Source organism: Manis pentadactyla, chromosome 7 (assembly GCF_030020395.1).
Source record: "Manis pentadactyla isolate mManPen7 chromosome 7, mManPen7.hap1, whole genome shotgun sequence".
In the NCBI taxonomy this organism is placed as follows: Eukaryota; Metazoa; Chordata; class Mammalia; order Pholidota; family Manidae; genus Manis; species Manis pentadactyla.
Genome location: NC_080025.1, coordinates 147,208,370 through 147,229,748, shown reverse-complemented (window position 1 = coordinate 147,229,748; position 21,379 = coordinate 147,208,370). Strand labels below are relative to the sequence as shown.

Sequence of the window (21,379 nt, the reverse complement as noted above, 5' to 3'; positions counted from 1 at the left end):
CATAAATATAAATACCCAACCTCCGTGCAGTTTCAGCCCCACCACAGGATGTGACTGGCCAGGCCCACCACGGACCTTCCTGGTCAGCTCTAGGAGAGTTACTGAGAGACCCTTCTGTTCCCCTTGGCAGGTGACCTTGCCTGAAACAACGGGTTCTCTGCTGAGAGTTTCCTTTTCACAGCCCCTCACTACCTTTAAAACCCCTTCCTTCTCTGCAGTTCAACAGAGCATCTTGACTTGATAGAGGGGATGCTGCCAGATTCATGAATTGCTTAGTAAAGCCGATTAGATCCTCAAACTTACTCACCTGACTTTTGTTTTATAACAGTCCTAATTAACAAAAATCTATTATATAAAAATGCAGACTGACAGAGAAGACCAATATAAAAACAAGGAGGAAACGATCCGTATTACAGACAGAAGCCTCCCCACTGTCTTTAGCGGGCACAGGACAGGCAAGGAGCAGCTGCTCTGGCATGGAGCAGGGTAGGCCGCAGCGGTACCCCCCACAACGCCCACAGCAGCACTGTGCACCCCCCACCCCACCGGATACCTGTGGAACTTCTGCTGAAATGCTAAGGCATGGGCTGGCTCCTTGAACTTAGCGATAGCTTTCCGTTGCTGGGGAAGCATCTGTAAACTCTGGAGAAAGAAAACAGAGAAATGTTTTAATATCATGTACATGATATAAATATGTATGTATTTATTTGTTTATACACTTGGTTTAATACAAAATTTAAGTCCAGGCAGGTATTTGGATCCCTAAAACAAACTAAATCCTTACCTATATCCAGATAATCTAGGCAAAAGCAGTGCCTCAGTAAGTCACCCTGAGCCCCCCGTCCCCTGGCCGCCTCGCTCAGTTCCTCACCTTCCCTCAGAACCTCGGGGGGGCCATGGCAGGGACCCCTGGGGAGTCCCTTCTATGCTCACCCCTCCTGCTTGATTTTCCCGAGCCCCAAGTAAACTTCTCCAAAGGGCAATGCTTTCCTCGCGGGAGGAAGCCACAGCAAGCAGGTCTGGAGTTGGTAGCTCTGTCCTGATCACCACTGGGGCGGACTGAGGGTTTTCACGCATTCAGCCGGTGACATCACGGGCCGCATGCCTATGACCGTCAGTCAGCACCGTCTGGTCGTGTCTGGTACTCAGAGTCTGTGCTACTAACTGGCATCTTAAGTTCATGTTCAGGACTTAGAACCACCACTCCAAAGACCACTCTGCAGTGAAAACCGAGTGAGTTCAAGAACATGGACCAAAAAAATGCCGCATCAGGTGAAGAGTTCATTTGCAAAGACAGCAGCAGAGAGAACTTAGACCTGTCCTCAGACTTGCCCCGAGGAGGAAGGATGGCTTTGAGTCATTGAGGCCCTGGGATTGAGGACACTAGGATCAGGAAGGGCAGGCTGGCAGAGGAGAGCTCTGCCATCTCTCAGCCAATCCCACTCTGATCCTTCTCAAGCATTCTGGTGAGGCAGCCAGCTTGGCAGGTGTGCCTGGGGCACTGTGCAGGCCCTGCCCAGAAGGGAGGAGTGACCCTTGCTGCCAGGTGGGGCCCCAGCCCAAAGGAGCACAGGGCTTGAACACTCAGCAGCCAGGAACTGGGGGCTGTACCTGGACTTCTCTCTGATGAAGTACAACAGCCAAAAAAAATAACTGATGGTAACGCCTAACCCTTTAGAAGTGTTCACACATGTGTCTGTTTAATTTCAAAGCATTTGTCAAAGACTGACAATGAAAGTGCATAGCTAAACATAACAATTCTCTGGGAAATGTCCGAGAAAGGTATGCTGTCTGTGAAGTAAGTACTCTCCATTTTACTAAACATAGAACTTATATCAGTAAACACAAGTAGGAGAGCTCTAAAAAAAATATCCACTCTCCAAGAAGTTCCTTCCAGGGTTTTTCTCAGAAATAACCACTCAAGTCTCCAGATCACAAGGCACTAAGGTCTGCACATGGAGCACCCCTCTGAGGAGCAGTCACACGATCTGGGGCTTCCCGCTGACCAGCCCAGGCGCACAGGCAGCACGCTATGGAGCAGTGAGCTGCTTCTGCCTGCCTGATTTTCTGAGGCTAGCTGAGGAAAATACCACATTTTTCCTCTTCTTTCAGATATAATAACCAGAAGCTTAGGAATTTTCTTGATGCTGGAACTTACCACTGAGTTGACAAAGCAGGTAAAGCTCAGTAACTTGGTCATTAATTAATATAACCAACTAATTTTTCTCCCCCTGATACCTTCTCATCAATACAGCTTTTCCGGCCTTCAAAATTCCACTTGGATAGAGACACCTAACCAAGGAAGTGAAAACCTATACTGTGAAAACTACAAGACACTCATGAGAGAAATTAAAGAAGATACCAGTAAATGGAAACACATCCCGTGCTCATGGATAGGAAAAATTAATATTGTCAAAATGGCCAACCTGCCTAAAGCAATCTACAGATTCAATGCAATTCCTATCAAAATACCAGCAGCATTCTTCAATGAACTAGAGCAAATGGTTCTAAAATTCATATGGAACCACAAAAGACCCCAAATATCCAAAGCAATTCTGAGAAGGAAGAATAAAGCTGGGGGATTACACTTCCCAACTTCAAGCTCTACTACAAAGTCACAGTAATCAACACAATTTGGTACTGGCACAAGAACAGAGCCATAGACCAATGGAACAGACTAGAGAGCCCTGATATAAACCCAACCATACATGGTCAATTAATATATGATAAAGGAGTCGCGGACATACAATGGGGAAATGACAGCCTCTTCAACAGCTGGTGTTGGCAAAACTGCACAGCTACATGCAAGAGAATGAACCTGGATTACTGTCTAACCCCATACACAAAAGTAAACTCAAAATGGATTAAAGACTTGAATGTAAGTCATGAAACCATAAAACTCTTAGAAGACAACAGAGGCAAACATCTCCTGAATATAAGCATGAGCAACTTCTTCCTGAATGCATCTCCTTGGGCAAGGGAAACAAAAGCAAAAATGAACTCTTGGGACTACATCAAACTAAAAAGCTTCTAAACGGCAAAGGACACCATCAGCAGAACAAATAGGCATCCTACAGTATGGGAGAATATATTTGTAAATGGCATATCTGACAAGGGGTTAACATCTAAAATATATAAAGAACTTACACACCACAACACCCAAAAAGCAAATGACCTGATTAACAAATGGGCAGAGGATATGAAGAGACAGCTCTCCAAAGAAGAAATTCAGATGGCCAACAGACATATGAAAAGATGCTCCATTTCACTTATCATCAGGGAAATGCAAATTAAAACCACAATGAGGTATCACCTCACACCAGTAAGGATGGCCAGCATTGAAAAGACTAAGAACAACAAACACTGGCAAGGATGCAGAGAAAGGGGAACCCTCCCACACTGCTGGTGGGAATGTAAGCTAGTTCAACCATTGTGGAAAGCAATATGGAAGTGTCTCAAAAAACTAAAAATAGAAATACCATTTGACCCAGGAATCCCACTCCTTGGAATATACCCAAAGAATACAACTTCTCAGACTCAAAAAGACAGATGCACCCCTATGTTTATCGTAGCACTTTTTACAATGGCCAAGATACGGAAGCAACCTAAGTGTCCATCAGTAGATGAGTGGATAAAGAAGATGTGGTACATATACACAGTGAAATACTATTCAGCCATAAGAAACAAACAAATCCTACCATTTGCAACAACATGGATGGAGCTGGAGGACATTATGCTCAGTGAAATAAGCCAGGCGGAGAAACACAAATGCCAAATGATTCCCTCATTTGTGGAGTATAACAATGAAGCAAAACTGAAGGAACAAAATGGAAGCAGACTCAGAGACTCCAAGAATGAACTAGTGGTTACCAAAGGGGAGGGGTGTGGGAGTGAGAGTGGGGAAGGAGGGAGATGGGAACTGAGGGGTATTATGTTTAGTACACATGGTGTGGGGGGTCACGGGGAGAACGGTGCAGCACAGAGAAGGCAAGCAGTGAATCTGTGGCATCTTGCTGCACTGATGGACAGTGACTGCATTGGGGTCTGGGTGGGGACCTGATAATATGGGTAAATGCAGTAACCACATTGTTTTTTCATGTGAAACCTTCATAAGAGTGTACATCAATCATACCTTAATTTAAAAAAATTTTAATAAATAAATAAAAATAAAATGGGCAAAAGAACAGGGGTCCTTCCTAGTTTAAACATGACGACTTGCTATTATGCAAAGTGAACACGAGGTGGCGCCACAGCCCAATAAGCGCTCGCTCGCGCTCTCTCTCTCTCTCTCTCTCTCCCCGAAAAAGGGGACGCTTATTAGACAAAGATTTTTTACCTCAAATCAGGAAAATCAAAGGGCAGGGTCACTTAGCACCATCCCTTTGAAGTATATTTACACCTTAACCATAGTGAAGTATTGTTTTTAAGCATCTTAACAGTTTGTATCAGTTTTTCTTTAAGAAACTTAGCATTTTGTGAATGCAGTGTTTGAAAATCTATAAATTCTCACTGAAAAATCATCCCATAGGACCAAGAGTAACAAGACACAAGAGCTCTCTGCTTGTGCCCAGAGGTGAACAGGCCCTGGCATTAACCAGTAAGCCCATCGCCCCGTGGGAGTTTTTACAGTGGCATACGGGACCTCACCCACTTCATTTCAAGGGTGACTCATGCAACCTAGAACACCTTATTCTAGGTTTCCTCTCTCCCTAATTAAAACAAGCCATTAAATGATCCAACATTGTCTTTGCTTAGCTTCAAGTGCCTTCAATCAAACTTTGTAACAATGATCTCTGATTCTTTTTACAAGAGTAAAGCAAAAGACAAATGGGAGGAAAAAATGGCCAGTCAAGAGATCTATAACCCCAAAATGCGCAACTCAAGCTTCAATTTTAAGATGGCTAAGACCAAGGCTGGGTGGTGCAGCAACAGCTCCAAGCTTCCTGCAACAGCCTCTGCCTCACTTGGTGCTGAGAAGCCAAGAGCAGTGCCATTCGGACATGGACGCTGAAGACCAGGCCACGTCGAAGGTGCTCCAGAGCCGGCCAGACGACTTACGAGGGAGCAGAGCCATGATGACCAGCAGGTCACGTGTGGAAAGCTGCAGCGCTGTCGCCTCCTTCCGCCCAGAGAGCCTGGGGACGGCCTCTCACACCAGCCCTCCCGGGGACACCCGTCCTCAGAGCTCCCAGTCCAGGCTCTGGCTTTTAAGTCTTAACTCACCACTGACCCCAAGTTCTGTGTCTCAGACCAGGATAACCGCACCATATGCATCTGAAATGCTTCCCTGTCAGGGCTGCTCCTGCACATTAATCTGTATGATGACGAACTGTCTGGAAACAAATGCCCCTGAACATAAGCATTAGATGCTTGACAACTGACAAAGTGCCCCTGACCCTACCACTGGGGACACGATGCTACTGAAAACAGAAGCCGAAGTTTCTGGCTAACTTTCCACTATGACATACAAATAAAAACTAAAGCTAACCACCTCTCCAGGAATCCAAACATGGAGGTACAAGGGTTGGAGAAGCTGAAACCACAGGCATAGTTTTGGGAAGAGCTTTCATCTCCTTCTTGCTTTTGATAACTCTCAATAGTAGATAAAGACTTAGAACATACCAAAAATGAATTACTTTTATCAATTCAGTCTCATGAAGCAAAAGACTACAGTAATCTTAAAGAAATCTGACTTCACACTCAAGGTCCTGTGATTTCCATCAGTCACAGAGTCACAGTTCCCCAGTGCTCCGGCCCATGTGGGACGGGGGTGGGGAGCTGACGATAACTGCCCCTGGGGGAAACCTGGCAGGAAAGGCCAGAGATGGGCCAGAGACACACTGCTCAGGAAAACCAGTCCACCTGCTCCTTTGCTGGGTTCCCTACAGGGCTGCAAGGAGCAGAGATCAGGGATATCAATGGAAAATTTTGTTTATAACAGAACTAGAGACCCATTTACAGACAGCTCAGCAGATTTTTTAGTACTTAGAATTAGCCAGTTTTAACATTAAGAGACCAAAACACAGTCTACATTGTTCCATATTTGTAAAATCTAAACCAAGTTTCACTGTTGTTAATGTGTGAGGCTGTTTCTGAAAATTAAGGTCAAGGCTCAGCACTTTAAAATTTTTAAATCATCACAAACTAAAGTGTGTGACAGAACAACAATTTATATGTACAGGTGCATAAGTGAAATTTAGGATAGTCTAAGGATCTCAAATAACAACTTGTTCAGTTGGAATAATTATTTCATATATTTTATAACTGAGCACCTGAAAACTTCCAAATAATCCAATTCTAAGGGAAAAAATGTGATACAAGTATGAACAGTAGGTAAAATATTTGTCTTTCTTCTCAAATGGAGTATTTTAACATGAAGTAACCAACATAAAGGGACTTAAATCATGACATAGCTGTGTTGGGACTGGCAAAGGGCACAGGCGACCCACCTGGATGGGCCCCACGGACATCAGCAGGCTCTTGAGCTGCACGTCGGTGGTGGATGAAGACAGCCCTTCCACAGACACCACGCAGGGCTGCGGCTTGCACTCCACCACCCGCAGGTTCTGCTTGTTCGGCATCGGGCGCCCGCGGCCCATGGCCCCTGCCATTCCTCGGCCTCTCCCATGCACGACCACCTGGCGACAAGAGGAAGCATTTGATTTTTAAGCCATGGGTTTTTTCACAGCTACTAAGATACAAAAATGAGCATGTAACTTAAAGTCTACTAAAATACAAGGATTTTCTGTAGTTTTTATCTACTATCAGTAAAGAGTTTAATGTCTAAGTAAGACAACAATACCCAGCAAATCTGGGTGAAGGAAAAGAAAACACCCAAGTCTGAATCTGGCGTGGAGCCAACCATGTTTCAGGGCACTTCCTGTGTCACCACCGTTCTGCAGGTAAAGCAGCAGGGCCACTGGGGCTCCCAAACTTACTTGGGTCGGTCCTAACGGCCCCAGAGCCTGAACTTCTCCCACCGGGCGACAGGCCGATTCAGTGGGCATCAGAACTGTGGGCGGTGCCCCCCCTCAGTCAGCAAAAACCACATGTCGCACATCCACCTCCTTGTAAATATGTGCACCTGTCATCCTGAGAACCTGAAAGGCAGTTTCCCTCCTGGCTGCTATACATTATAATCACCTACAGAGCTTTGAAAGCAAAACCCAAAAATCCAAACCACAACAATGGCTGAGTTCTACCATGTCCCATGGAAATTATGTCACTGGTCTAAGGTGAGACACAGACCTTTTTAAAGCTGCCCAGGGTTCAAAACTGCTGTTCTGAGACCCTTTGAAAAAGAAGTGACAGCTGACTATTCTGGTATTTTCTAATTATGAAACTAGATAAAGCACCAGCAACAAGTGTTTTCTGTAAAACAAAACCCCTCCAATGTACCGACCCAAATTCTGCCTGGAGTTTGGGTGCAAAGGGACACAAAGGACCTCCCATTCCATCACAGAAAAGGGCAGTAAGGTGGATGGAAACCAGAAAGGAAGCTTAGGACACAAATGGGCACCACAAAAGGGGAAACACACAAACCACAACATTTCTTAACATTCTGTAGGTTAACAAAACCACTCCTATGAAGTTTTTGGTAAGTGGAAAAGGATATTTCAGGAGAATTCACACTGGAAAACACATCAAAAGTTGCAAGTTACACTGGCTGGAAAACAGCAGTAAATAACTATTCTTGTGTTCTAACTATAACAAATTCTAATATTAGTATCTTACCAAATACTTATACACAAGGCACCATACTTATCATACATCTTCTTATAAAATCCTCACAAGAGCCCAAAACATAGGAAACACCACTTTCCTCATTTTCCAGAATAACATGAGGTTTAAGCTGAAGAAATCTGAGTGCTTATTTATGCACATTGCTGTACGGAGGCAGTTTCTGAGGTCTTTCTTATCACATTTCCAGGGACACCACCAGACTGAGGACAGTTCAGACTGAACAACCTTTACTACACCTGAAGATATGACTTAAAGTCTGCACTGTCTGTCTTCTACAAAAATGGAGTAATTTTGTTCGCTCCTACATCATAAAGTACTTAGGAGATGATCTATACAAAGGAATTTAAATACTCCAAAGGCCCAGAATTGTCTTCAGTTAATGCTACCACTTAGTGTCAGCAGTGAAACAAGCAGCTGAGCTGAAGCAGACTGCAGAGCTTTCTAGAAGAAATTCAAAGCAGGTGCCACCCTCTTCCTCCTCTGCATAAGTTCATCAGTGAGGGGGTGTCTGGCCACTGTGCCCCGGGGGAGATTCACTGTCAGGCAGAGAGCCGATGGCCTTGGGAAAGCCACAGAGACAGCCCTCCTGGAGCTGTGGGGGTGCAGGCGCTCCACCAGGACACGATGGCAGGATGGCAGGGGGCCACTCCTCACCTAGGGAAGGTTTTGAATTCACAGTATGAGAGACCAGTCCCTCCCCACCAGGCCCACGCCTCCTGACAGACTGAGCTCAGAAGGCAAACACGCCTTCCACCCAAGGGGGCAGGAAGCAGGAAAAGCAAGGTCAGAGCCATTTTCTTGGGCAGTGAATTCAGACTCCACCCCCATGACCTCGGTTTCCCACCTGTGGACTGCAGCAATGAGGAGGAAATGGCGGCGCTAACACCTGGTTCTCCATCTGCGTCTCTGGAAAACCAGCAGGCCGGGGAGGAGAGCTCCGGGCCGGGACGTGTCCAGGGCACAGGTCAGCGCTGCAGGACACAACCACACCCTGCTCATGGGTGACTTCGGAGCTGTTCCATTCCGTAAGTCATGAGAAGAAATGTGCTCTTGTGAACATGCTGGCTTTCAAAGCCAGAACAAAGGAAATCACAGTGCACGTATTCATTATGTGAGAGTGCTGCGTGCCCAGGCAGTCACGAAAGAGGCCTGTCTTGTCACCTGTCCTAACAAGGCCATCTACACATTAGCTAGGATGCTAACAGGCAGTACCTTCTTGGCCGTATGAATTCCCTGGATGCTCTTGATGCCTGGAGGGCCAGCTGGGTGCACGTGGGTCCCCATGGGAGGGTGCTGGGGCTGCTGAAGGGCCCCCTTGGTCAGCGTCACCTTGCGGGCAGGCTGCTGTCTTACTTCCAGGGTCTGTGGGAGCCGCTGCGGCTGGCCCTCCGAGTGGGAAAAGCCATCACTCTCTCCTCCCTGTTGAAACCAAAAACCAGCACACTGGTCAGTTTCTGAGCAGCCCCATCCCTCCCCAGATCGGGGAGCCAGCCTCAGCTGGGGTGCAGCCGAGGAGTAAACCATTTCACACAAGTGGGAAACCAAGCCTGTTATTTCACTAGAGCCATGAAGGAAATGTCTCATTTGATGGTGTTCGGATTTTGATAATAGTTTTGAAATTTAATACTAATATCTTTAATTACTCTATTTACTTAAGAGGTCTGTGATTAAAGTTTAGTTGTTTAGTTCAGTGAAATACTGTTTAACTTAAAAAATACACTGACATTGCCCATTTTCATGAACCTTCTAGCTAAAATCTAACAGTCTGCATAAGCAGTGACTTGAAACATTTAACCTACTCAAAGCTAACCCAGGTGGTCACCATTCCGAATCGCCCCCTGTGGTTGTGGGCTGTGGCTGTAAACTGTGGGGGCAGCATGGCCCAGCCAGGCCGACCTCCCCTGCAGACACAACACTCAGCACCCTCGCCCTCTCCTCTCAACACAATGCTCCCCGCCACCCTCCTCCTGCTGAGTCACAACTGCCGTCACCACCCACAGGGCCATTTATTCCGGAAGAGGAACTCTTGTACCATTAATCAATTGGGAAGCAAGAATACATTCCAGCTGCACTACTGATGTTCACGATACCACCAGGCAGCATAAAAAATATCTCTGGATGGTGACTGTCTTTCATTATTAAGTGCAGCATCTTTTCCAAAAAACTAACTGGTGGCCAGGAAAGAAAGAGTGAATGACAAGATGACCACATCTTGCCCTACTAAATTATATGATCTTAATAGAAACGGATGCCTGAACGTGAAAAGTTAAGATTTACTAGACTTTTATTAGCATGAGGCTCTACTCCTTACATAAGCAGAAGTTTATCAGTCAGTAGTTAGTAGACTGCTCAGCTCTGCCAGTATTTCCAAGAGGAAATTGGTAAATTAGCTCAGAAGCAGCCCATATATTCTGCCTCTCTCTTTCCCCTTTGAACTAATCTTCTAGAGAGTGTTTAATGGAACGAAAGGAAAGAACAGGGGCTGCAGCAAGAAGAGTACAGGTAACATTTTTGTAAAAGCTGCCCAAAGTAATGGGACTCATAGAAAATGAGATTCAAAGTGTTACAGGGGGTGGGACTCCTGGCCAGGCGGCATGAAGAGGACAGCAAACCTTCTCGCCCAGAACAAGCGTCTAACTCAGGAGCCTCTATCCCGAGGACTGCTGCACCTGGCCCGGCCTCTCCTGTCAGGGCTCCACCAGGCCACACAGCAGTCTCTCCAGCATGGGGCGGGGCTGGAAAACCCAGAGAGCTGGCTTGGTGTGGAGGCCTGAGAACAACCCCCAGCGCACCGTCAGCAGAAGTGGTAAACTCGGTGGAAAGGGAACGCGGCGCCCACAGACCGTCGGCCTCTGGTCTCAGGCCTGTGCGCAATGCCAGCACACCAGCCAGAGATCCAAGAAGCCTGATGAGGACACGAGGACATCCAGAGATGGAAGCGCTCCTGACGGCCTAGGTAAGTCCTCCCCACACGGCGGACAGGAAAGCCACACGTATGCAGGGCAGCCCAGGGTGGCTGGCAGAAGTGGGCTGAGTGCATGCTCCCACCCAACCACACACCCCCAGCTGAGGGCTCAAGGCACCTGGACACAATCTCCTGAATGATTGGCTGGCCGCTAGGTGATGCAGCAATGGGGTCGACCCCTAGGAAGCTGGGCTAAGAAATAAAAGTAAGAATAAAAACCTGAACAAAAAATATTTTCAACTGAATAAAAACAAAAATGTAACATACAAAATCTAGGGGATGCAACTAGAGCAGTTACATAAGAGAAGAAAAGAGATCTAAAATCAATAACCTGAGCTTTTATCTCAAGAAGCTGGGTGGGGGAATAAAAAGGAAATGAAACCCAAAACAGAAGGAAACAGTAAGATCCCAGCAAAAGACAATGACATGGTAAAGAAAAACAGTAAAATCAATGAAACCAAAAGTTGGTTTTTTGAGATCAAAAAACCTGATAACCTTTAACCTTAGAAAACAGGAGAGAAGCCACAAATGACCAAAGTCAGGAACAAAAGAGGGATCATCAAAACTGGCCCTACAGAAATGAGTAAGGATGTTATGAACAACTTTATATCAACAAATTAGACTTATCAACTTAGATAAAATGGACATGTTCCATAAAAGATGCAAGATACAAAAACTGATTCAAGAAGAGACAATCTAAAAATCAGAGCACTGAATTGATAATTAAAAACCTCCCTCAGAGAAAACATCCAGACCCAAACAGATTCACTGGTGAATTTTATCAACTATTTAGGGAAGAAAGACTAAGAATTCTACACAATAGAGGAGGAACTTTCCCACTTGTTCTTTGAAGCTGGTAATTACCCTGACACAAAAAGCCAGACAAAGAAATCAAAAGAAAAGAAACCCATGAAAGAGTATTTCTCATAAACATACATGGAAAAAATCCCCAGCAAAATATTAGCAAACTAAATTCACCAGCACAGAAAAAGGATTGTACACCATTTATCCCAGGAATGCAAAGTTGGTTTCATACTCAAAAGTCAAAGGAACAGACCACATTAATAGAGCAAAGGATCACACTATCACCTGCACTGATGCAGAAAAAGCATTAGTTAACAAACACTCACATCACACTTAGTGGTGACAGGCTGAGTGCTTTCTCCTCAGGACCACTTCTATTCACATTACCACAGGCTAGTCAGGGATTCTCTACTTAACATCAGTCACCTGGGCTTGAATCCAGAACTACCTGATTAGATGCTGCAGAGCTGGGACCCACATATCGGCGTGTTCCCAGTTGGGGCTGTAAACAGCTGAACTGGGTGGGTCTCCCCTAACGTTCTACGGTTCTTCCTCTATCATGGGCATTATAAGTGCCTGAAAGGTACTGATCTTGCTGGGAGTCACTCCTACCTTACGGAGGAGTATCCCCAAACAAAAATGGAAGTACTATGGAAGGGCAGGCCGTGATCCTGTTATGTGGATCATAAACAGGATGCTGGTTTGTGCTTCTTGAAACTTCTCCACAGGTCTTCTACCCCAAGTGTGAGCAATACCCCAGCCAGGCAGGGATGGCCTATTCTAAGTGAATAATTGTTCAGTCTTTATCTTAGAAAGCTATGTGAACTCTCTAGTTTCACATATGCTTGAAATTTTCTCCTCTAAACAGTTGAAAAATTTAACAATATATACACCACATATACCCATCTTTCTTAAAAGCCAGTGATCCACCATTTGTTAATTTTATCTGAAATCCTACTGAGAATACATCAGCATAAGATTAATAAACTGTCTATGCATGTGTTAAGTCATACTGCCCTTAAAAACACTTCCCTTTTTCACACGTGCCGACACTGCACACTAGCCCCCAGCCCACAGGTGGCGCTGGCCCACTAAGACCCCCTTGCAGCTTAGCCACCCAACAGTCTACGGATAACCCAACTTTCTGCTCGTCACTCATGTGGAGCAATGAACTGGTTCCATCGGCAAGTCTCCCATTCACCAAACTTCAGGGATCTAAATAAACTTCCTAGCCCAACAAGGTCGAAGTCTGAGGACACCTAAAACACACATTTATCTTGTAAGTATCTAGAGAAGCCAGTGCTTTAGACCCTAGTAAGTCTATTTTGTTCACCAAGCTGGAATTTCTTATGCATACAGAAGATATTGAGATATTTACAGAATAAATCAATAAATAGTAGATCATACTTTTAAAAACTGAGTAGTTCTGAATGCACCACAAAAAAAGATTATGGTGTCGGGACACTAGGTTACAGCCACTGTCAACCAGGGCATATGTATTTCCTCAGTGTCACTACACTAGAAAGGCGGCCATGCGGCTCAGCAGCACCACCGTGTGCATCACAAGGTGTGACACCATCCACACAGATGGCTGGGACACGGGGCCTGCAAGAATGACCCGCTGATGACGGACAGGGATGAATGCTGCCCCAACTGTTTTCTTTAGCAATCCAAATCTAAAAACAAGACGATCCAGACAGCAAACTTTAACTTAAAATGAGGAGCTTACACCAATACAATATTATTTGCCTATTTTAAGGTATACAATATGTATATGCATTTGGGTGATAAATATGTAACACTGTCATGATCTGAGGATTTTTAAACTGGGAACTGAGAACATAAACATTCAGTGAATAAAAACCCCAAATAATAAAAATTATCTTCATTGTTATTTTGGGTATGAGACTAGCTGGTAATTATTATTTACGGCTGGCAATATTAATGTCAGATGAGAACCCTGAAAAACAGAGTTTTAAGCTTGTATTTTCCTTTCAAAGAAAGTTCACTTTTTAAAGTAGGCTTGATCCCCATTTAAAGTTTGGAAATACAGGTTATCACCAAAGCCTCTCCTTTCCTCACTGGCAATGAGAAGAACTCAACTTTCCCCGTGTTGCATACAGAAAGGGCCTGTCAGGAAGCAAGGCCTCGTGCCAGGCGGAAGCCACCTGGAAAGGCACAGGAATACCGCCCGCGATCCGACAGCTTCTGTGGGTCCGACCTCACCACCTACTGCTGAGTCCAGCGCACAATGCCACCAGGCATGCCCGGAGTCCTTCTCCTGCTGCCCCCCGCGTGGTGGGCCCCCAGCAACCTGACTGGCCCACTGCGGGGAGGCCACCCGACAGCACTCTACGATCCTAACGACCTAAGGCCACGTTCCTGCCATGGCCATCACCACAGTATGTCACTTCACTAGAATGGGAGCCCCATGACCCCACGGCACCCTCAGGACTGAGAGGACAGAACCGGGTGCAGGGCAAGCAGATGACAAACATGTGTTGAGTTCACAATGAACACGGGAGGAGGGGAGCTCCGTGCAGGGCCCTGAAGAAGCCCCATGCAGACGAGCCATTCCTATCAGCTGCTTACTGAAAAAGGGAGAAGCCCCAAAGCAGCTCTGGAGCAGCTTATATTCAAGACAGTTCTTTATATCTTTTCTGTAGCCACAAATGACAAACTTTGTAACACAAATTTCCAAGGCACTCCTAGGATCTTAAATCACCGAGAGTGTTGGTCTCATTTCACAGGGTCTGCTCACGGAACAGGAGAAGTCCTATTTGTTGGGTATCTGGTATGACAAGAAACATACCAGGGGTCTAGATGCTGTTTTCCTCCAATCCTTACTCACAACAATATTGTTATCCTCATTTTGCAAATAAAAACCTGGGCCCCTGGTCACACAGTTAACTACCAGGGCTGTGCCTTCATGGCCCCACACCGCCTCTAGGGGAGGGGCTTCTCTAACAACTATCTTTAGCCAAGGTTGACACAAAAGGAACTAACCATCATTCAATTAAGTAATTTTAATTAAATGAAGGGTTACTCTAATGCTGTACTTTTGCATTTTTCTGAAAACAAAGCTGAGGACTAGACTTAAATATAAGTAACAAGTTATTTTGTAAGAAAAACTGAAACTTTTTTTTTTCAACTGGGAGAACAATTATTCTCTTTCAAATTAGCACAATGAAAAGCCAATCTTGGGAGAAATTTTTAATTCAGTTATTCCAGTTAACATCAGTTACTTACTAGGCTGTGGCCAGTAATACATTTTTATGCTCACACTTAACACACACACTCAGACAAAAGGTAAATGAGAACCAAGCCAAATGGAATCCATCCATTTAGAAGTCTTTTATAATGTACACATACAGTAAGAGTCCTGAAAGACATCCTAAAATTTAGTACTTAGTTATGTAAATTTGAAAAGAGGACCAGAAACATGTTATCTTAATGTAAGGAAATAGCCAGTTATTTGGACATTCCATTCAAAAAAAGTACGTTCACTTCCCAAGTGAATTTCTCTAGGGTGGCACAGTTCACTTTTAAAGTCCTTACATAGCAGTGTTGAGACACAATTTTCAGTAGCTTTCACTTCCTCTAAAATAGTTGAGGAGAAAAGAAGTTTAGCCTACCTTACACCAGACTGGAAATATTTTGTTGTTTTTCACAAATGATAATCTTCTAACGAATATTATAAAAATGTCTTTCTAGAGTAGTTTTTCTTAAATGTAAGAGGCACTACCTTAAGCTCAGGGAATACTTATTATCAGCTTAATCATTACAAAAAATGGGGTTTACAGCCACCAACATTAGCAGGACAAATTTACTTATAACAAATGGTTTAAATGTAGATAAAAATGCCTAGTGATACTGTCGGGGCTTTTTGCAATTTGACAGATCAAATCTTATTTTCATTTTAAACCCCAAGAAGAAGTGGTATCACTGACTTGCATTCACTAGTGAGCAAATTGATTAATCCCTCTCTATAGAAATCTCAACTCTTGATTACACCTATCAGACGTTAAGCAGCATTATTCTAGAGTGACAACACTTGACAAATTCCCCAACCATTTTTCACAGCCTTTGTGGGCCTGCTAGTTTGTATTAACCCTGATGAAAAATTAATTTTCCTTATCTTCTTCTAAACCCCAAAATCCAAATCCGCCAAACTGGCAACTCTTTCTGTAAAGGTATTATGAAAACCTCTAAAAGATTAATTGCATGTCTTCAGGTGACATTAAATTAATTTCTGTACTCATGACAGACATTTGATACTCCGTACTGAGAGGACAGATAACATTGTCAGGACACACAGAAGGACAGTGGTTAGGGTCCCAGGGCAGCCTCTTAGGAATTCTCCTCTCGATAAGGCCCACTTCACTGTCACTGCAGTGCTGCTGATCTTACAGGCCACAGACCTCACGGCACAGGTTTCTATTAACTACAACAATGCTGGGCCTAGCCCTGTAATCTTCAGAAAGCTCACTCAGACGCTGGACAGTAAATGATTTGCATGCTACACGCAGTTTCTAAATATGGACACATTTAAGGCTCTATTTTTCTTTGAAGACTCCTGTTTTAAGGAGAAAAGGTAAATGGAAATAAATAGACTGACATTCCCATCCAGGTTCCTAGGTCAATTCCCTAATTAAACTTCTGCAATGTGACCTATGGTGAGAACATTTCCCATCAGCAATGTTCATCTATTCTCTGCAATAAATCATCCCTACACATAGCAAGCATTAAAAAACATGTGAACAACTTAGAATGCTTCTTATAAAATTCCAGAGACGGGCCCACACAGGCTGAATGGAAGCCAAATCCATATGGTTCTAGTGACCAGGCCTCGTAAGTGCATGGGCTTCCTGAAACAAAAGGACCTGACTGGCACGCACACGAATTCTACAGCATGGCTGGACAGAGCAATTACTACTTTCTACTTGAACATTCTGCCTTTCTGAGATTAGATAGTTTGGGGAAATCTTTAAAAAGCAAAAATAATTGGTCTTTAGGGGAACAGACCAAAGCCCTGAGCCTCTGAGGGGACCTAACTCCCCAAGGCTCTCAAATGCTCCAGCACTAATCTCCAGTCTAAAAACGAAAGGTCCGTCCAAAGCGGCCCTGCCAGGGCAGCTGCATGCAGTTCGTCAAGCAGTGGGTCCTGTGAACTTGGGCTCATCCAACAAGAGCCCCCAACTTAGGGGTGAGGCTCAGGCTCTGGAAAGAAGCTTCCAACCTGCCCTGAATAAGCAGCTCCCAAGGACCTACTCTGTAGCACTGGTGACTCCCCCAAGGAGCTGAGGAGGCCCCTAGTCTTAGAACTGTTCCAAGTTAGGAAGGGAAGTCACCCAAAATACTAGAGAAAGCAGACTCCCTTTCTGCCAGGAAGGGTGGCTTAACAAGCCCCGATTCCTAATTACAGGTGAACTATTTCTGATTTAACCACTTAGTTCACTCCCCAACATCATACCCCTGAAAGTCCTATCAATTAATGTACAGAAATTAATTCATTAAAACTGATTTCTGTCTTCCAATGAACAACTGTCTGTTTTGCCCAATTTAGAGGACACAAGATGAAGAACTTTTTTAAAGTCATTTCTCTGGAAGTTGTCAATTATAATCACAAGGCGTTTCAAAGCTCTTAAAAACAAGTATTTACATACAATAGTTTCTCCTCCAAAAGGAAGATTCTAGAATATACATCTTATCAAACGAATAATTTATCCATATTCGCCACCCATTTTTCTTCCTCTCCTCTATTTGCCTTTTGGCCATTTTACTGCTCATTAGCACCTTTATGCAACAAATAAGGCCCAAATGCAACGAACCACCTGGGTGTCAGGACTGCAGGGGATCCAAAGGTGGGACCGACACTCCCCACCCCCCCCACCCCATTCCGAGGCGCACATCTCCTGTCTCCTCACTGGGTCAAAGCAGTTTCTCTTACACTCCATTTCCTGACCAGCTGGTCCTCCCAAACTCTTCACTCAATCACAGCAATTCTGTCCTTCACTACCTCATTTCCAGCTTACTTCCACCTGACTCATTTCTCCCTGGCCCTCTAGAGAGGGCTTAGCTCTTGGGCACTGCTGAGAGCGAGGCACAAAGCTGGCTTCTGCCAGAAACCATGCCAGGCGGGACCATAAATTTTAGCATGAAAGATGGCCGGAAGAATTCATAACAAGGATAATGTTGTCAGACGGATTTTGCTTACAGGTGTCATCCACATGTCTAAAATAAACAGCTATTACTTTTATAACCAGATGTATTCAGAAAAAAACCCATCTCTTTTGACAGCTCAGTAAAAAAACTATAAACAGTGTATTTTTAAAGAGAAGAGCTATTTATTTCTCAATTATCTCAACAAATGTTTCCTAAATAGTTACAATGTACTTGAAATTGTCCTAAATCCTGAAGACATAAAATGACCAGAAGAGCAAACCCAGCCTCAGTCAGCAGCAGTGATGAGGAGACAGAGCTCTGCAAACGGGTGCTCCCTGCAGTGGGGCAGGCAGTGGGCGTGCAGGTGCCACACACCATGGCAGCGTGGGCAGCTGTGTGTGCAAAAAGTGGTATAGGCCCCCAGCAGCAAGCGGACCGCAGGCATGAAACAGCGGGGCCGTGTGGACATCAGGAGGCAGTGAGGGTACCTTCTCTGCACAGGAGCTGAGACTCCCCTCAGACCCACAGCCCCAGAGGGCAGTAGATGACTCCAAGATGATGAACACTTCTGTCTCTAAATTCAATGCTTAGGAGTTGTGCCTTATGTCTTTCTGGGTATCAACAGCTAAGTTAGAACCTCAGGAAAAATCTACCAATAATGCCGTTTAAAAAATTTAAAAAACAAAGTTCAAATTCTATCCCCACATACCTCTGCTGAAACTTCCCAATGGCTCCCAGGGCTCCAAGGATCAAGTATCAAAACCCAAAGCAACCTATAAACCCCCATACCCAGACTCACTTGCTGTTAGGAAACTGACCATGACTCCCCTGCCAAGGGACCTTTGCACGCACTCCCCACTCTGCACTTACCTCTTCCCCTGCCCTCTTTCACCCAATTATCTCCTCCTCTTCATTCAAAGACACTCTTCAACGTCTCCCTGTCACACCACTCACAGAGCTTTGTCCCTGCCTGCTTTTTACCTGTGATTCTGACAAGCCAGGAGTGCACACAGAGCCTGTTTTTGTTGAGGAGTTGCTACTTTCTTAGCAGCTGAAGCAGTGGCTAATGGACAGAGCCTCTTAGCCCAAAGTCACGTGTGCTGTGACTATCTCAATCCATGAGAACTGAGGAAGTTACACTGCCTGCCAGCTGTGGCTGTCCATAAGCCTTCCTGGAATGCACAACAAACCAACTCCAGAACACAAATTCAAATGCCTGAATATGCCAAGTCCACCTCCACCCTCGGTGCCCCGCTTCGCCACCCCTCCCTACCTGTTAGTAGTTGTGCTCCTCAGTCACTGTGAAGGAATATACCTTGGCTAGCCACCTGGTCCACAAAGACACTCACTTTTAAAATTTAAACTGATGTTTGATTTTCTTGGAATTCTCAATGATAATTCATAAAATGAACTCAATGCAGCAAAAAGTACTTTTCTTGCATGTCAATAACCTATTTCAGGAAAGGTAATATACAACAGAATCCCTAATTTAGGCAGACTCTTTCTGATTCGTTTTTCTGTCTCTGGAACTCCCTGCAGAAGGGCTGGCGATGTACTCCAAGGGCCTGAAGCAATGACACCAGTGAGCACACCCGGCACCCAGCTCTCCACCACCAGGCAGACAGGACTGACTACGGAACTGAGCAGAGGAACTCCAAGATGAGCCTGAACATCTGGCACCAAAAGGAAAGATGTGCTCGCTGAAGGAAGGAGGAGGACAGGGCAGCGGGGAGGGCTCGCTCTCACTGGCCAGTCTGGGATAACCCAAACATCAAAACAAATAATGCTAACAGCTCACTGGATAGAATAAGAATTCACAAGCCCATACTGCTGCAAATAAATGAACAAACAAATAAGCAAGGGAGAAGAGGAAGCTACACAGTAGCAGCAAACAACTAATAAAGTACAGGGGTGCTGCCATTAGGAAACTATCAGTGCCTGCTAAAAACAGTGACGATCTGAAATGGGGTATTGACATAGTCTCACAGCATCTTCCCATAAATTACTTATCAATTACAAAGGGTAAGACCATATAATCTACCACAGAGAGGTTTGGCAAACACATCTTCCTCAAGTGATCAAAATTGCCAATAATTGACAATCCAGCTGTGTGTGTGTGTGTGTCCCCACCAGGAGGCACTGAGGACTGTGTGTGTGTGCACACTGAGAAGTATGTGTGTGCATGTATGTGTGTGTCTGCCAGGCACTGAGGACAGTTTCCTTGCCATGGTGCTCTGAAACTTATCACGAAAAAAATGCAAGACAAACCCAAATGAACGGACATTTGACAGATAATCAGCCTTTGGTTTTTTGAAGCGCCAAGGCTGACACAAAGAAAGGCTAAGAAGCTGTTCCAGAGTAAAGGAGACTATGCATGGAATACATGATCCTGGACTGGACCCAAACTCAGGGGGAAATAGCCATCAAGGACATTATTGGGACAACTGATAAAATCTGACGGCATACTGTGAACTGGAGTAGTACTATATCAATGTGAAATTTTCTGATCTTTGATAATGTAAAATTGTGGTTTTATATAAGAGAGTGTGAATATGTGTGTAAAAGGCCAAAAAGAGACCACTGACAAGCAAACACCGCAAAATGCCAACACCTAGTGCGTCTGAAGGGGGGTGTACAGGGGCTCCTTTACCGTTTCTGCTACTTCTCTCAAATTGAGATTCTATCGACCTAAAATATCCTCCACCCCACAGATAAGATGAAGTATGTACATATCCCCTCATCTACCTCCTCTCTAGAGAAAATCTGATAACTTCTGAGTACCTGGGTAGGAAGGGAAGAAATCTACAAATACAGTCCAACTCCCAAAAGCGAGCTCACACAAAAAAATTGGGACCTTTTGCTTGCAGCATTTGACAGCCTTTTAAAAATAAAATACAAGACGATCACGATCCGGACAGCTGGCTTTCCTGCTGAGGCTTTCTGTGCCTCTCCCACCTCTCTGTGTGGCCTACAGAACAAAGGACTGTTTACTTAATTTGCTGCCAAATTCTTAAAAATGTCATTACTTTGATTAGAATAAAGCAGCTACATTCAGAATCTGCTTTCGTTTTCTTAAAGAACACCACAAACTGCCGCTACCACATAAGCCACCTTTTCTCCCTTAAACTAAAAGGAAAAGGCAGTGATATTTACGGAGCTACATCCACGTGCTCAGGCGCCCCGCCCCGCCCCTCGCACCCCCCATGGACAGTCAGCCCCACAACCACCCAGGAGAAAGCTGGCCTCATTTTCCTGAAGAGGAGATGAGGGTTCACTTGGGCCAGGTAACCAAGGTTACACAGACAAGCACTGAAACCGAGATATAAACTTCAAAGATTCCCTGTCTCCCCTAAACCGGAAGAGAGAGCTGCAGGCTTAATTAAATTCCTTAATAAAGGGATTCCCCGTGGCACGAGCTTGTTCTAATTCCTTTCTGTGGTGTTTAACCACAAAGGATGGCTACAGCAAATTTACACTAATAAACATTTTCTATTTTTATATTTGCTCTGTTATTACTTGAATAGTTTTACTGGACTGTGTACTGGTCTTACACAAAGTTATGATTTAACAAAGGTGCTCTCCTGGTTTCTGAAAACTAAACACTTAAAAGTAGCTTTCTGAGGAATGAGCAAATGGAGAATACTGCCATATTCTAAGTAATAAAAAGAGAACATTCCACCAAATGAAATTCTTTAAGTAGAT

General features: G+C 44.6%; 1 protein-coding gene across 3 annotated transcripts in view; it reads right to left on the bottom strand.

Moving 5' to 3' along the window:
• RBM33 (RNA binding motif protein 33) overlaps positions 1–21,379 on the bottom strand; it is a 114,776-nt gene that overhangs the window by 6,457 nt on the left and 86,940 nt on the right. For all 3 annotated transcript variants that reach the window (XM_036899665.2, XM_036899666.2, XM_036899664.2), the window contains exons 15-17: positions 8,956–9,162; positions 6,450–6,638; positions 554–642 (exon numbers count right to left, since the gene is read on the bottom strand). In XM_036899665.2, the coding sequence (XP_036755560.1) occupies positions 554–642; positions 6,450–6,638; positions 8,956–9,162 (485 nt within the window). The remainder of the gene's footprint in view (positions 1–553; positions 643–6,449; positions 6,639–8,955; positions 9,163–21,379) is intronic.